The sequence below is a fragment of the Callospermophilus lateralis genome, chromosome 8 (assembly GCF_048772815.1).
Source record: "Callospermophilus lateralis isolate mCalLat2 chromosome 8, mCalLat2.hap1, whole genome shotgun sequence".
In the NCBI taxonomy this organism is placed as follows: Eukaryota; Metazoa; Chordata; class Mammalia; order Rodentia; family Sciuridae; genus Callospermophilus; species Callospermophilus lateralis.
The window spans coordinates 115,300,224-115,317,882 of record NC_135312.1 but is presented as its reverse complement, the minus strand read 5'-3'; the positions used below and the strand labels follow the sequence as shown (position 1 = coordinate 115,317,882).

Here is a 17,659-nt window from a genome sequence, read left to right as displayed (position 1 = left end):
GCAGAACAGAGTTTACAAACAGACCTACATATATGGCCAATGAATTTCCAACAAAGGTGCCAAGACAATTCAAAAGTCTGTTTTATCAAGTGCCTCACACATGCTAGGAAAGCGCTCTGCCACTGAGCTACAGCCCCAGCTCATAAATTTATTTTTATGACTAAAAAATACTCCAGCCTGAAATCAGAAGTATAGCACTACTATTAAACTTTTAAAAAAACTCACAACATTTCCTAAGTGTTTTGAAAACACTTTTTATGTAAACCCATAATAGGTATTCCCTACTGCATATTCACCTGAGTTTGTGCAGACTACACTAAACCAAGAAAATAGAAGGCATGTTAATAGTTTTACCCTAAGAAACTTGTAATGCTATGTAAATAAAACAACTCGTTTATGAATAACACAGTAAATAGTTTCTCTATACCACTGTAACTTAACATGACTAGAGAATAAATACCTAACTTGGAGAAAGATTACTGACTGGCAGTATGTTGCTGGTATATGTCAGGATTATTCATCACCCTGACAGTAATATTAACCACAATCCATTTCAGTTGCTTCAGTTTATCATTTTCTGACTAATGTTAAAAAACAATGTCATTGGAGGCTGCTTAAATTAAGTGTTGGGTTAACCTCTGTTAGTGTCATTCAAAACTTCCACAAGTAGGTAATTGCTAGTAGAAAACCAATCTGCTATACACATTGCAAATGCTTAATAGATGTAAATTTAGAAACACAGTCACACAAAATTACTTACACCAATTTCCTATGTTAAAAACAAAGCTTAAAAAAAGCTTCAATAATCCTATAAATGAACCACAGAGTCCACATACATAGATAAGTGTGTGTGTATTTGTGTGTGTGTGTGTGTGTATATGTGTGTGTAGTATATGCTTATACTTTGCTGCACTTCTATTAAATTCTAGGGAAAGAGTTCCATAATCATATTTTAAACAACTACCTCACATTGAACAAGAAGAATCTTCATTAAGATTGTATATAAAGTTACAGCATTTTGCTATACATGATTCCCCACATTAAGTAATTTACTAATAAATGGAAGCAGACCAGCGTATGTCTGTGAATCCAAACACCCCCTGCTCTAGTCCTCTAATTGCATCTTTCCAGGCCATTTTCCCCATATCATGTTGATAATTCTTTTCAGAAGACATCTGCACTTACCTTCCAAACTCTTTTACTAATTTTATTACTGCTTTTTCTTGACTATCTATTTTCCACTGCATCATTTTCTTGTTCTATTAATGTGATAGTTTTCTCTTTCTGAGGATTATTTATTCTAGGTCTTTTTTGTTGTTGTTATTTTAAGGCTCTTTTGCTTCCTAAATTGCCTACGTTTCTTCTGTTTTATTTTTATCATTTTATTTGCCTTAGTCTTAGTCATCGTTCACACTGGAGTCTGTCTTTTAAATGTTCACTAATACTTAGCAGCACCTTCACTTAGAACAAGGGGTAGTAAGAGCCCATTGAAGTACATAGGAGCGTAAGTAGCAATGTGAACTGGTAGACTACACTGAAGAGAGATCAGATGGGGTTCAACTGTAATATTTAAATATTAATACATTTTAGGTCTTTTCTCTTGAGTCAGTTGGTGGTGGCCAGAGAGTAATACACCCTTCTGTCTCATGGAGTGGAACTGGAATAGTCTGGCTGCCAGAGTTCCCATACCATGACAATACAGAGGACCTGGGGGCCATCCTATTCCGTACTCAAAGCTTTCAGTTAATCCTCTTGGTTTCCATCTTTACCTTAAACCCTTCTCTGCTGTGCTTGGTGTTCTCATATCAAAAGCTTCTATGGTGCAATTGCTCCAAAAAGTAAATCTCTTGCCTTTTGCCAATATAGACAGAAGGATAGTTAAATGTGGGAACAATAATATAAAGAAAGTATAGAACTTAAAATATTTTTTTGGTTATACCTAAAATAGACCAGCTCACTAAGAGGTACAGAACTGAGGGGACTCTTGGCCTACCACTCCAAAATACATGATCTTGGAGAGCTCCTGCACCTCACTAAATCAGAGTCTCCTTACAATAAAATAATAACATGTTATTTACAGTGGGGGGAGATTAAAGGACACAGCATCTGTAAATGTTTGTTATAGTGAAAAGCACCTACTGTGACTTCCCTCAGAATCTCACAAATATAGGATGAACTCTTCTAAAATCATTTTTGTGCTGATGAGAGTGCAAAAACTCCCAAGGCCGTGGAATACAAAATCAAACTCATATAACTTTATCTAAGTTTAGTGCCGAGGCTACAATACTTAATGTACTTTATTAGCAAAGAAAAAAATGTGCAAAGTGTACCCCACTATGGAATAATTTTTAGTTTCTTTTTCAGCATTTATATTTTAGTTAAACAATTTAACACCCATTATTTACTACTGTGGTATCATAAAATTTGTATTTTTAATTTTTTTTAATTCCTTGATTTTACTGAAGCCCAATAAATAGAAAAACAAAGTAAAAGCTATAATACCTACCATGTTTAAAAAGTACCCCCCACCCTGAATGTTCCTTTCCTTCTATGACATCTAGATGGTATATTGATTCCCAGTGTATCTGTTACAGAGCAGACTAAAAGGACTGGCATTTGTCAGAAACAGCACTTAAAACTTAAAGAGATAAAGAAGTGCTGTCTGATCAACAACAGTTAAATGTCGGTAGTCAATTCCAGGTCAAGATGCATGCTGTATATTAAATGTGTGTGTTAGAAATATCTCACATATAAAAAAACACAGACAAATAGAAGGAGATAAATAAAAGAGAAAGAAGCTACTCTTCCTTTGGGGAGTAGAAAATGTATACTAAGGACCAACAGTAGCTACTCAGCAAGGAATAAGTAAATTCAGTATATCTTTGTTATTGAGGGTTTTTTTTTTTCTTTTAGAATTTAATCTTTAGAAACATTTTAAATTAGAAAAGGGTTATAGAAGCTGCTGGATTAACAGGGAGTGAATTGTTCATCACTGTAACAGGTTTTAAAAATATAACAAGTTATGATATCTTAAGAGCCTGAGCAAAAATTTAAAATTAAGTTTTAGAAAACTTGCCACTGGGCTGAGGTTGCGGCTCAGCAGTAGAGTGCCTAGCACATGTGAGGCACTGGGTTCAATCCTCAGCACCACACAAAAATAAAAGTATAAAATAAAGGTATTGTGTCCATCTACAACTAAAAAATATATAAAAGACAACTTGCTACTGATTTCTAACACAGCAAGGCAGGAGTGAGGAGATCACCGTGCGGGTGCATCCTCCTCTACTGTTCACTTTTCTTGTTTCAACACTCTGGGCCAAATTATAGCTCACATTGTGTTTGCACTCTAAGGATGAAAGAATGGGTTTTTCTTTGTTCTCTCGCTCAAAGTCTCTTCATTATGTTTCTTCATTTAAAAAAAAATGTGAGCTTTTAACTTGATTATTTCTTTTATTCTTCCAGTCTTCAGTAATTTTTTAAATAGGATAGTAACTACTTAGTTTTATTTTTTCATATCTCTAGAAACTAAAGAATCCTTTGCACATATTTGTACCCAATTAACAATCAACAAATGAAAAACAACAATAACAGATGAATGAGCAGTAATATCAGGGATTCTCTGGTTTTAACCAAATGTTTAGTGTTTTGCTGATGTTGTTTGTTTGTTTTTTAAAAATAGTCTTAATTTAAAAAGCTTGGAGCATAACCTAAGACAAAGACAGTAAGAGAAGGCTAACTGGAAAAATCTTTTTCAGCAACAAAATGTTGTTTATATTTGAATGTTAATTTTGCAAGAGAGGTGAAAGGCAAGTTCATAAAACAAATTAAAGGAGACTCAGCAACTGGTGCCCAAATAAAAGAAAGTATGGCATGCTGCAGTGTTTCTCAAAATTTCTCAGCCAAAATCCATATTAATAAATAAATTACTTTAAATCACAACACACTACATACAAGTATACACACACAATTTTAAGCAGTAGTTCTGCACACTGACACTTTCTTTTATGTGATGCTCTTCTATTTGCTGCTTTATTCCCCTGCCATTTACCTTTCTTGTTTCTACATTCTGAACCAAAACAACAGCTCACATTGTGTTTGCACTCTAAAGATGAAAAATGGGTTTTTCTTCACCCTCTACCTCAAACTCTCTTCAGTATTTTTCATTATTTTAAAAGTGATCAAACTCAGGGCTTTATATTCATTTAAAAAATAGTTATGAGTTGCAATTTGAAAACCACTAATTTGAACACCATTTAATGTTCAAATGCAGGTTCTACTCACTAACTGTGTGACTTTGTGCAACTTGATTAATCTCATGGTCTTAGGTTGGTTCCTTCTTTCCTTCCTTCTTCCCTCCCTTCCTCCCTCCCTTTCTTTCTTTTTATGGTTTAAAGAGTTAACATTGGTAAAATATTTAGTAAAGAGCCTGACAGATAGTAAGCATTCAGCAAATATTAGTTAGTAATAACAAAGTAAAATGTTCCTGCCTCTTGAATTCCATACTAAAATGATATGGTTTTCATTTCCACACGAATGATTATCAATATCATTTTACTCTAACAATCCATTACAGTTGTGGAATAGATATTCAGTTTATAGTACAAATACATATATATTTAAAATAACTATGCAAATCAATTAGAAGAAAAATGATTGCCTCAGATTGACTTGGTTTTTGTCAATTAGAAAACTGGGTTATACAATCACTCTTGAAAGTAAAAAAAGAAGAAATGAATAAATAAGTCATAGTTGCAAAGAAAATCTTCCAAATCTACAAAGAAGTCCTGATATGGAACATTCAGCCATCGTAATTTGTTTTTATGGCATGACATTTTATAAATATATTCCTGCTCTAATTATAATTTTGAATAAAGAAGACAAAAAGAAAATGTTGAGTTTCATCTCTTCCAAGGAGGCTGTCAAAATATAAAATCTCTATGTATTTATAAAATATAGATTAATGTCACTCCAAATTCTATGCATGGTTAGATCTGTCTTCTCATCAGTCAGAATTTTAGACTAGTGATGAAACAACTGGGAAAATACATGGGAGAAAATCCTCTTCATAATGATGCCTATTTTTTTCCAGCCATGGAAGAAAAAATTAAGCCATTATGATAATAAGTACTTTTTAAATAAAAAAATGATTTAATATTTTTATTACCTTTTCAGAGTAAAGCAGATTTGATCTTTTCAACACACTGACAATACTAGTTTGCAATCATTATAAGGAGATATTATACATGGAATAAAATCTAACACTTCTAGGAACACATTTTTTTTCACATTGTTCCATTCATACTTTTTCTGTTTTTAAAGAATGATCAGAAAAGTTAATTCAGAGGACAGAGTGTTGGTTACATTAATTCAGCTTCAGAAAGAAAATTCTTTGTGCAACAAGGAAAAGATTACCAAATAAAATTGTAGCTCTGTATCAAAGCTACTAAAACTCCTCTGAAAACTAGCTTTGGGGAAATTAAATGGACATAAATATGCATAAATAATTCAATACCTTTTAAAGCCAGTCAGGCTACATTATCTACTTAAGAATGGGAGATAAGATCTGTTTATGTTCTAAATTAAAGTTTGCACACAATGTTTTCCAGGATTTCACAAGTTTATTTAAACAAATAGTAATGTTTGCCAAATGAATACTATGGGACAGATTTTAATACAATTCTATTACAATCCTTATTTGCACTGATATGGCTCATTTATATATGAGATGTATTTCTGAAAGTGTGCATGTGAATCACACTGCAAATATTTTGGCAGATCTTACTACTAAAAGGAATGAGATACTTTTATTGAGTAAACAACCACCACTACGTTATAGGTACAAAGTACAATTTTCAAATATCTGATGTGCTCTTCATTATTTCACTTAAAATAATGTAGTTAATTCCAAACTTACTTATTTCATCAATATTTAATGAAAGCAATTAGTACTAGTGGAATCCCATTTTCATGAACCTGGATGACTTTTGCAGCATTTGAACTACTGCTGTTTTATAGGAAAGGAGATATTAGCTATAAGATATGTGGCTGAGTGCTCGGGCTCCCCACTTCCTCCCAGGCCTGCACTGACACTACTGTTCACTATTCAAATCTGTACCAGTCAATTCTTATTGAAAGTACTTTTTACAAATATTCCTTTCCCAGTTAAAAGTACAAAATATTTTATAAAATCTCTCAAAATATAAAAATAGATGCCATTACAATTACAGGTACTAGAAACATAAATAATATTTCTTCTGTGTTTGTTTAGTGGATATGGTGGTAGATGGATTGAAACTAATGAAAGTAACTCATTTTTCTGGTTTTGCTGTCTTCCACCTTCATTTTGTTTTTGTGTCTGTGTGTGGCACTGGGGATTTAACTCAAGGGCACTTACCCCCTGAGCCACTCTCAGCCCCTTTTGATATTTTATTTAGAGTCAGGGTCTCACTGAGTTGCTTAGCATCTCACTGTTGCTGAGGCTGGCTTTAATCTCGCAATCCTCCTGCCTCAGCCTCCTGAGCTTCTCCCCCTTCACTTTTTACAAAATTATTTTTTATTTTTTTAGTACCTTTATTTTATTTATTTATGAGTGGTGCTGAGAATCGAACCCAGTGCCTCAAATATGCTAGGCAAGTGTTCTGCCACTGAGTTACAACCCTAGCTCCTGGCCCTTCACTTTAATTGTAACAAAATAAAAAAGCAAAATTATTGTTGATCCAGTGGGGCATAAACACAGGCTTATTTATCATATCCAGAAAAGAAGCATTAAATGAATTAGTTAATATTTTATCCATGCAACAAAATTATTTGTTAAGTTCTTTAGAAAGAGCTATAAGATAAAATTCAATTTTAATAAAAACATCTTTTAGCTGACCAATAATCTATATTATCATTTTTCTGTTATTATTTCAATGAATATTCATAACAAAAAATCATACAACAACTGTTTTGGAGACTTTCTTCTGGTCATATAAGATTTTTAGTGGCATAGAGAACACAAGACAAGGGTCAGAGAATGGAGGTAAATAGCAAGAAATAGGGGTGGGAGGAGGAGGTAAGTTTGGAGAGCTTTGTTCAGGTGCAATGACAGTAGCAGAGTGAAATACAGCCTCAGAAGAAATATCAGGAGTCTTCCAGCTGTCATCATTGCTGCTATTCATCAAATGGAAACATGAATGCAGTCCACAAGCCACTACACTACCCACTGCATCTTAGAGACTTTCAGAAAAATCAGATGAAGCACAACAAAATAAAATAATTCTAAACCCTGTGTTTAAATAGAAGTCCAAAATGAAGGATTCAGTCATAAAACAGGTGGCAATTTTTCTGGAACTCTAGAAAGGGTATTTATTTAAATATAATTCATTTTGTGAAGTAAATTTTACATTCTAAAAAAATATCATGAAAAGGATATTTGTACTTTTATGTGCATAAAATTCAAACAATGGAAGGAGAGTAGGCTATAACTGCCCAAGGATTAAGGAGTTGTCCAATTTTTACTATTGACCTACTGCATGGCTCATTACACAAGTCAAACTAACACAGTCCTCATTTATTAGCCTAGAGAGTTCTACAGGTTATAGTAAGAAACTACAGGGTCTGAGAACAAATAAAATACTTATATGTTATCAAGGTTTTGGATTTGTTTATTCATTTATTTTTTTAAAAGCAATAATTTCGCTTAACAGAGAAACAGAAGACGACATGTTTTTGTTGTTGCTTTTGTGATGCTGGGGATTAAATCCAGGGCAGTGTGCAATACAAGACAAGTGCTCTATCATTAAGCGGCATCTGCAGCCCAAGAAAATGTTAACATTATAACAAATTATGAAATGTATTACAACAGAAAAATACTGAGAGCACTATGGGAGTCCACATTTTTAGATAAAAGGAAGAGTAATAGCAAAAGTACAAGAGGTGAACATGAGGTATTATAGGAACAGGAGATCAGCAAAGATAGGGATAGACACAGAGATGTGGTTATACAATGGCAATAACCAGATCCTAAATTCTATGTTTGTTGTGAGGAAAAAAAAATGTTTTAAAAATATTTTTAGTTGTAGATGGATACTACACTTTTGTTTATTTAGATGTTTTATGTAGTGCTGGGGATTGAACCCAGTGCTTCGTGCATGCTGGACAAGTGCTCTATCACTGAGCCACAACCCAGGCCTTATGAGAAAAATTTTAATTTTTGTGTTGACATCGTGTGTACTATTGTGTTTGGACTGTGCAGAAGATCATATTCTCTGGATAGATAGAAGTTACTCCAAACACTTACAAAGTTAATCATGGCAAGGAAACAAAGGGTATACCCCAGGAATGGGAAAATAAGGAGCATTCTTCCTCTCATGTCAGAAAAATGCAAGTCCTAGGATTCTACGTAAAGGAAACTGGATAGGTGAGTGAGCTGGTACCAGTGATATTGGGACCTGCAGAAACTAAGCAAGAATCTTCTGAGTGAATATCACTGAGAATCTTGCATTTCTGCTATGATCGGTACCAGTAGAACTTTATTTAAATACTGTACTGTGGCCTAAGATGGATATAAGAAAGTTTTAAAAAAGGAAGATATATATGTTCTTGAAGGAAGCCAGTAATAAGAGCAATAAATCTGGCATTCTGAGAACTTTCAACACATCTACTGAGTAGCATCTTAGTCAGAGGGAGAAAGAGAATGATGAACAAGAATTCTGAATGGGCTGGGGTTGTGGCTCAGCAGTAGAGCGCTCGCCTAGCACACGTGAGGCACTGGGTTCAATTCTCAGCACCACATATAAATAAATGAATAAATAAAATAAATAAAAGCATAAAAAAAGAATTGTCTTAAAGGAGCTTAGTGAGGGAGATAAGAAGAACCAAAACATGTGGTAGAAGAATATGTAAAACCCAAGATATGGTAGGTGATATGAAAGAAACAGAGTCACACCTGGGGAAAAAAAGGAGTCAGTAATGCTCTCCCTGAGGAGGTGACTTAGAGGATGAGGGTATGTTACTTGCAAAGTCGAGATGAAGCATTAAGGCAGAGAAGAAAAGGTCTGAACTGGGAAAGATTTATTCTGCATTCAATATTAAGTCAAGGAAGTTAAGTTTAGGCATGGGAATTCCAGGATTCAAAATTAGATTTTAAGAAGATCCATATTGTTGCAGTGAGGAATGTATCACAGAAGGACAAGTGGTAATAGAGAAAAGTTAGTGACTTGGAGTAGCACAGAGCAACTTATAGGAGTACCGCCCATGATTTATTCCTCTGCTTTACCAAATGCTAATACTCTTGAATATATATGGGAAAATAAATATTTTAATTATCAATTTTATTATATATATTCAATATTCCACTTTTAAACTTGAAAATTCATTTAAGACAAATATATCAAAGGCATAAATACATTTAAAAGCTTTTTAAAAGTCATGTGAAAATAACTAAAGAAAATCAAATTTATTGTTATATGGAAGACAATTATATTCCAGATGATTACTGAGAAATTACCTTGGACAAATCTCTGAAGTTGCTTGGCAAGGTAAGATCTAGTTCTTCTGACTCATAATTAGTGATGACCCAGGGAAATACAGGATACTGATTTAAGTCATTATAACCTCGTCCTAGTAGGGGAAAAGAAAGCCAATTTTAGTTGAAAATAAAAAATGAAATGATAAATATATATATGATAAACAAACTATATATATATATATATGTATGTGTGTGTGTGTGTGTGTGTGTGTGTGTATATATATATATATATATATATATATATATCATATATATATATATGATAAAAAATATTGATTGACTGTATGGTGGAGCTGGGAATAAAATCCAGTATCTTGTGCCTACATGGCAAAGATTACCACTGAACTACAATCTCAAATCTTAACTAACAATTTTTGAGAGGCAGCCACTATTTAAGTACTAGTTATACATTATCTCATTTAAACTTCATATTCACCCTATGAAATGAGCATCATTTCCATTTTATTGATGAAAAATTTGAGGCACAAAAGGTTAGGTAACTTGATCTTAGTCACATGACTAGTAATGAGTAAATCATATCCAAATCCAGTTATTCTGGTCTTAAAGTTTATGTTCTTTTAAATTACATTTGACTGATTTTTATTACTTGAAATAAAGTAATGCCACAAATAAAATTCTCTTCTTGGGGGACCAGGGAGGTGCTAGGGATTGAAGCCAGGGCCTTATGCATGCCAAGTATGTATTCTACCACTTAGCTGCAAGTCCCAGCCCCAACACATTCTTTATTGACATTTTTTTAAAAAGAAATTTCAGTTTTTATAGAAGTTTTCAAAACCAGAATTCTTGATCTCACACTAATTAACCAACTAACCAACCGAGTTTAACTGATTTTACCCCTGTAGATAATTTGCTAGTCATATGTGGAATAAGATAGTTGTACTAAATAACTGAAACTTACCTGGCAGTTTTGAATTATATGGTTCTCTAAAAACAATAAACAGCATTATTAATGTTGCTCCTACCTAACCTGCCACATGTTCCCCTATATTTCCTTTTAACACCAATGACATCCAGGGACACACTGAGTTACTAAAAGTGCAAAGTCAAAGGATAAGGCAGCCCATCTATGCATGCACAGTCGTTCCCTGGGTACCACCACTCCAGGGAGACTGCATAGTGAATAAGCTCATTCCTTCTGCATCCAATATGCACGCACCTGAATCCTAACTCAACTGTTTACCAACCTATAACCCCAATTACATAAAAGTCAGTGTGAAAGAAGTTTTATGGCTAAAGTAGAAGGGAGATAAAAATATTAATATTGTTAGAATTCCATTTTCTCTATACATTCTATAATAGTCATTCCTTTTTCTTTCTCAAATGACATATCAATACACAGACGGCTATTAAAGTAGTTCTTGACATAGACTCTTGGTATTTAAAGCCTTTTTATGATCTCATAACTTCATTTTACTCTATTCATCTTGGGCTTGAGGATAATCAGAGTGATAGAGGTCTTCTTTGACCTGGAAACAGTTTTTAAAAACATGAAAACAAGGGCAATTTGTCACTACCTGTTAATCATATCACCACATGTTTCTGTCAATATGTTTAATTTAGGCCAGAAAAAATCATTAAGCTTAGTAGCAAAAAGAAGTCTTTGTGATCCCTCTTTTTTCCCCCTTTCTTCTCCATCTGATTTAAGAGATTATTAAACACCAAAACCCTCATCTTGTCCATTCTGCTTAAATAATTTAAAATAATCCAAACCTTACTGTATCCTCAAAAAAGCATGCACCAGCTTAGTGTTCAGACTTTTAATTAAGTTAAATTCATTGTATAGCTACAGAATGATTACTGTATCATAATATAAAAACTTGAATGCGGTACAGATTAATAGTGTAAAAGAAATAAAAAAACACAAGACACTTAACTCTATACTTTAGTGTATATAAAAACATTCAAACAATTTATTGATTCTACTTTTTAAAAAGAATATACAGAGAATATATTTTAAAGACACAGTAAATGAAAGTTATTTGAGAAAAGGGACTATTTCATGAAATAAATGCTTTACAATCATTACTATGCATTCAATTAAGCTGGGTTAAGTGATTTACTTCATGCAAATATGCACATTAAACTTGTTATGTTTCTAGTCTCATTTTACTACTTAAAATCCCTTTAGGGCTAAATGTGAAAAACCCAAAGCCAAGCTCATAGTCAATGGGGAAAAACTGAAAGATTTTCTTTAAAATTCGGAACAAAGTAAGGCTATCCACTTTCACTATTCCTATTTAATATAGTGATAGAAATTCCAGCCAGAGCAATTAATCAAGAGAAGGAAATAAAAGGGGGAAAACAGGAGTGGAAGAAGTCAAATTGTGATTGTTTGCAGAAGATCCAAAAACGCCACCAAAAGACTGCTAGAGCTAATAAACAAATTTAGGTTATGAAATAGATACAAAAAATATATAGTTTTCCTATACATCAACAATGAATCTGTAAGAAAGAAATCAGAAAAACAATTCCATTCACAATATCCTCAGAAGATGGAAAGGCATTCCATGTTCATGGACAGGCAGAATTGATGTTTTGACCATACTATCAAAACCAATATAAAAATTCAATGCAATCCCCATCAAAATACCAATGACAATCTTCACAAAACTAGAAAAACAGTCCTAAAATTCATTCAGAAGAATAAGAGACCTAGAATAACCAAAGCAATTCTAGGCCAAAAAAGCAATGCTGGAAGCATCACAATGAATGACTGCAAATGATACTACAGAGCTATAGTTACAAAAACGACACAGTATTGGCATAAAAACAGACACATAGACCAATGGTACAGAATAGAAGCTAAACTGTGGAACCAACCTAGATGCCCTTCAATATTTTGGGCACCTTTGTCATCTGACCCCTGACAAAGGTGCCCAAAATATAAAGTGAAGAAAAAGGAGTCTTTTAAACAAGTACTAGGAAAACTGGTGAAGGGAAAACTGGTTATCAATACACAGAAGAATGAAACTACACCCTTATCTCTCACCCTGCACAAAAACCAATTCAAAATGGATCAAAGATGTAGAAATTAGACTAGAAACTATGCAACACCTAGAAGAAAATGTAGGGTGAAAACTCCAACAAACAGGCAAGGAAACAACTTTCTCAATAGAACCCTTAAAGTTCAGGAAATAATGCCAAGAATTAATAAATGGGATAGCATCAAATCAAAAAAGCTTCTGTGCGGCACAGAAACAACCTGGAATGTGAAGAGAGAACCTAAATAATGAGAAAAAAATGTTTCCTAGCTACTCTTCTGATAGAGCATTAATATATAGAATATATAAAGAACTCAAAAATCTTAACACCAAGAAACAAATAACTCAGCTAATAAAAGGGCAAATGATTTAAACAGATACTTCTCAAAAAAATAAATACAGATGGTCAACAAACAAATGAAAAAATGTTCAACATCACTAGCAATTAGGGAAATACAATTCAAAACTACACTGGGATTTCATGTCACACCAATCAGAATAGTAGTCATTAAGAATACAAATAACCAGACACCCTGCCTCTAATAGAAGAAAAAGTAGGCCATAATCTCTAGCATGTGGGATTAGGCCCCAACTTCCTTAATAAGACTCCTTTGGCACACGAATTAAAATCAAGAATCAATAAAAGGGATGAATTCAAACTAAAAAGTTTCTTCTCAGCAAAAGAAACCATCTGTGATGTGAATAAAGACCCTACATCTTGGGAGCAAATCTTTACCCCTCATACCAAAGCAATTCAGATAGAGCAATAACCTCTAGGGTAAAGAACTCAAAAAGCTAAGCACCGAAAAATAAATAAATAAATAACCCAATCAATAAATGGGCCAAGGAACTTCTCAGAAGAGGATATACAATCAATCAGCAAATATACGAAAAAATGTTCAATATTGCTAGCAATTAGGGAAATGCAAATCAAAAGTACTTTAAGATTTCATCTCACTCCAGTCTATTCATATCTATTATGAAGACAAACAACAATAAGTATTGGTGAGAATTTGGGGGAAAAGGTACACCCATACACTGCTGGTGGGACTGCAAATTGGTGCGGCCAACGAAAGTAGTATGGAGATTTCTTGGAAAATTTGGAATGGAACCACCATTTGACCCAGCTATCCGTCTCCTCGGACTATACCCAAAGGACTTAAAAACAACATACTACAGGGACATAGCCACATCAATGTTTATAGCAGCACAATTCACAATAGCTAAACTGTGGAACCAACCTAGATGCCCTTCAATAGATGAAAGGATAAAATAAATGTGGCATATATACACAATGGAATATTACTCAGCAATAAAAGAGAATAAAATCATAGCAATTGCAGGTAAATGGATGGAGTTAGAGTAGATAATGCTAAGTGAAGTTAGCTAATCCCAAAAAACCAAATGCCAAATGTTTTTTCTGATATAAGGAGACTGATTCATAGTGGGGTAGGGAGGGGGAACGTGGGAGAAATAGACAAACTCTAGATAGGGCAGAGGGGTGAGGGGGAATGGAAGAGGCATGGGGTTAGAAATGATGATGGAATGTGATGGACATTATTATCCAAAGTACATGTATGAAGACACAAATTGGTGTGAATATACTTTGTATACAACCAGAGATATGAAAAATTGTGCTCTATATGTGTAATAAGAATTGTAATGCATTCTGCTATCATATATAAATTTAAAAAACTAATTAAAAAAAGAATACAAATAATAGGTCTGGGCATGTAGCTCAGTGATAGAGTATTTGCCTAGCATGCACAAGGCCCTGGGTTCCATTACCAGTACCACCAAAAAAAAAAAAAAAAACGAAAAATAATAATACAAATAATTAAAAATTCTGGAGAGAATGAGGAGAAAAAGAAATACTTTTACATTGTTGATGGGATTGTAAATTAGTACAACCACTATGGAAATCAGTGTGGAGATTCATCAAAAAACTAGGCAAGGAGCCACCATGTAATACCACTCCTTGGTATTCACCCTAAAGAATTAAAGTCATCATACTATAGCAATACATGCATACACATGTTTATAGTAGCACAATTCACAAGGGTCAAACTATGAAACTAGCCTAGGTGTCGATCAATGAATGACAATGGATGGTTCAAGAAAATGTGATATATATACACAATTAAATTTTATTCAGCCATAAAGAAAAATGAAAGTATATCATTTGCAGGGAGATAGATGGAAATCGAGGCCATGGTGTTAAGCTAAATAAGCCAAACTTGGAAGATCAAGGGTCATATGTTTTCTCACATGTAGAAGCTAGAGAGAAAAAAGGATAAGAAAGGTAGGGGACAGGGATCTCATGAAAGTCATAGGGATATCAGTAGAGAAAAGGGTCCAAAGAGTAGGAGGTTCGGGGTGGGGGGGAGTGATATTGGCCAAATTATATTGTTATTTGTGTGCATGTACAAATATGTAACAACAAATTCCATCATTATGTTCAACTATAATGTACCAAAAAAAATATGGGGGAAAAATCCGTTTAATAATTAGTTATGTAATCCCAACCAACATCAACATAACTGTTCAGACTTTCTTCATTGCTTAACCCCAACAAGATGAGTCTCTTTTGAAAAATTAAGACTTGTCAATGTGAACCCCTCAACTTCTGATTCTTCACAATACTCCCTTTTCTTGTCCCCACTTCTCTAGCAGGATCTTTCTTCTTTGCTAAGAGTTTCCTTTACCTGAGTTCTTGAACCTGTGTCCCTCAGAACCTGAACTATTATCCTTTCTCCCTCTCCATCTTTGTTGGTTTCTCTTCTCTGCCTTAACCTATCTTTTCTGTCCTATCACATTTAAGAATACTCTAATCTACACCCAAGTTCCCATTTAACCCCCAACCATACAGTTCCTCACCAACAATTTGCTTTGCTTGCTTTAATAATGAATCCCCATGAAGTAATCAGTAATTCCTCAAATGCCAAACACAAAAGTCTATTCTATATTCATTCTTAATTTTCCCCTACCTTCCCATAACACCTGACATAGGTGACAAATGCCTTCTTCACTCTCGCTTGCCTCTCAAAACATTTGATTTACCTCAGTTCTCTTCCTACTATATACAGTCTTCAGGACCGCTCATTATTTTCTCTCCTTACTAACTTCCCTTATTTTTTTCTCTCAGACACAGTATTTCCCTGAACTTACCTGAATATCTTCTGTATTATCTACCTAGATGATCTCATCTATGCAGATGAAATCCAATGTCCTATCTCTTCTTGGGCCTACATAACCCCAAACTCTCTTTTTGATACTTAACTTGGCTGTCTAGCCAGATTAGCACAACCATTGTCCTTCTATGAATTTCTGCTAATGGCACTACCATTTTCCCAATAGTTGAGACCCAGAGCCAGGAAGTCTTTTCTGACACTTTCTTCCCATTTACCCCTACATTCAGTCAGCTGCATATTGAATGCTTGGTGCCTTGCAAACTCTTATGATATTGATCTTTCCTTTCAATGTCCACTGATACCTCTCTCTAACACCAGCGCTTATACCTTTATATGTAATTGCTCTCCAACTTGAATGTCTGCCTAGTCCCTTTTAACTCCAATTGATCTTACATACACCTTCCAAGTAATTTTTTGTACCGTTATAATATTGCTTATGTACTTTAAAACTTTCAAAAATTTCCCAATGAACTGACTACTATTTCCTCAAGCTGCTAACATTCTTTCTTCTCAACGTCTATAAGTATATACAGATTGCACACACATCAGCAGATAAACAAACTATGCTATTGTTCTCCAGATATACTTGATATTTTCCCATCATTCTATTCTATCTTATGCTTTCAGACTTCCAAGAAATGACTTCTAACTTGCAATTCCCTTCTCTGCTAACAAAAATAATATCCATTCTTGCACAACCACTGAAAGTTTTCCTTATTTCATCCTTATTCCCCAAACTGAGTAAATATAATTTCTGTCTCTCTGCGATATTTTAAGCCCTATAGGCTTTTTGTTTATTTTATTAAATCTATACCCCCTTTAGCTAGATTCATGTAATAAAGGTTGAGCATTCCTAATCTGAAAATCCAAATTCTGAAACTTTTTGAAGACACAGTTTCAGATTACAGAACATTTTGGATTTTGCATTTTTGGAATTAGGGATGCTTAACTAGTAAAGTCTATGCAAATATTCCCAAATTCAAACCAACATCCAAATCTGAAATACTTCTGGTCCTAAGCATTTTGGATAAGGGACACTCACTCTATACTCACATTTGTGCTTCAAATCATTTCTCTGAGACTAAATGACATGTCATGTTCTCCCTGTATGCCCTTTGTGCTTCAAATACAAACCAAGTCAGTCTGCTGAAATGAATCTTGAATGTCTCACAAATACATTCAATTTTCTTTATTCTAGTTGTCACAAATGAAAATTAATGGCACATTTCTATTCCTTATTCAATTTCAATGAAATAGTGCTGGTGGGTGATTTTCTATGGTATTTTATGATTAGATAGGGTCATTTGGCCTTCAGATTTTCATATGTGGGTCACAATCTGAATATTCTTTTGGTTAATATTTTACTCAGTTTTATTTTTTCTATATTGCAATTCATTGTTTCATCATGTAACACATTTCTAACTAAGTTATTAACCCATTTTATCCCATTGTTTCAGATATAGGATACCTACAAATACTTAAATATAGCATATAATATAAAATATAATTATATAGCAGATGATTGTAGAATAACATTTTAATATAATTATATTAGTTAATATTAATTAATAAAATAAAAATATAATGCAAACTCTGTATTAGAATTTCTAACCTATTTTAATATGTCTATGTCAATTTTATTGAAATATTTTCAGAACTGACAACTTGGAACTTAATGGGTTAACAGGTTCTTAAAATTTTTATATTGTTCTTCAATTCTACCATTGCACAATGTGCCCATTCTTTCTATATTAAAGAGTCATAAATTCTTCTTTTCTCCTTTTTGGCAAAAACCTTTTATATTCACTTTTAATTTCTCCTAAGTAGCCAACTGTTCATATACAAAACTGGAAACTGTTAGCAACATATTTACGAGGTGTTCTAACAGTAATAATAGTAGCAAAAATAAACTACCCAAAATAATCTAACCATTTCATAATAAATAACTCATTATT

The 17,659-nt window shown here is 33.5% G+C and overlaps 1 protein-coding gene across 6 annotated transcripts in view; it reads right to left on the bottom strand.

The window, feature by feature from the left end:
• Lrba (LPS responsive beige-like anchor protein) overlaps nucleotides 1-17,659 on the bottom strand; it is a 719,595-nt gene that overhangs the window by 167,047 nt on the left and 534,889 nt on the right. For all 6 annotated transcript variants that reach the window (XM_076865289.2, XM_076865291.2, XM_076865292.2 and 3 more), the window contains exon 44: nucleotides 9,491-9,603. In XM_076865289.2, the coding sequence (XP_076721404.2) occupies nucleotides 9,491-9,603 (113 nt within the window). The remainder of the gene's footprint in view (nucleotides 1-9,490; nucleotides 9,604-17,659) is intronic.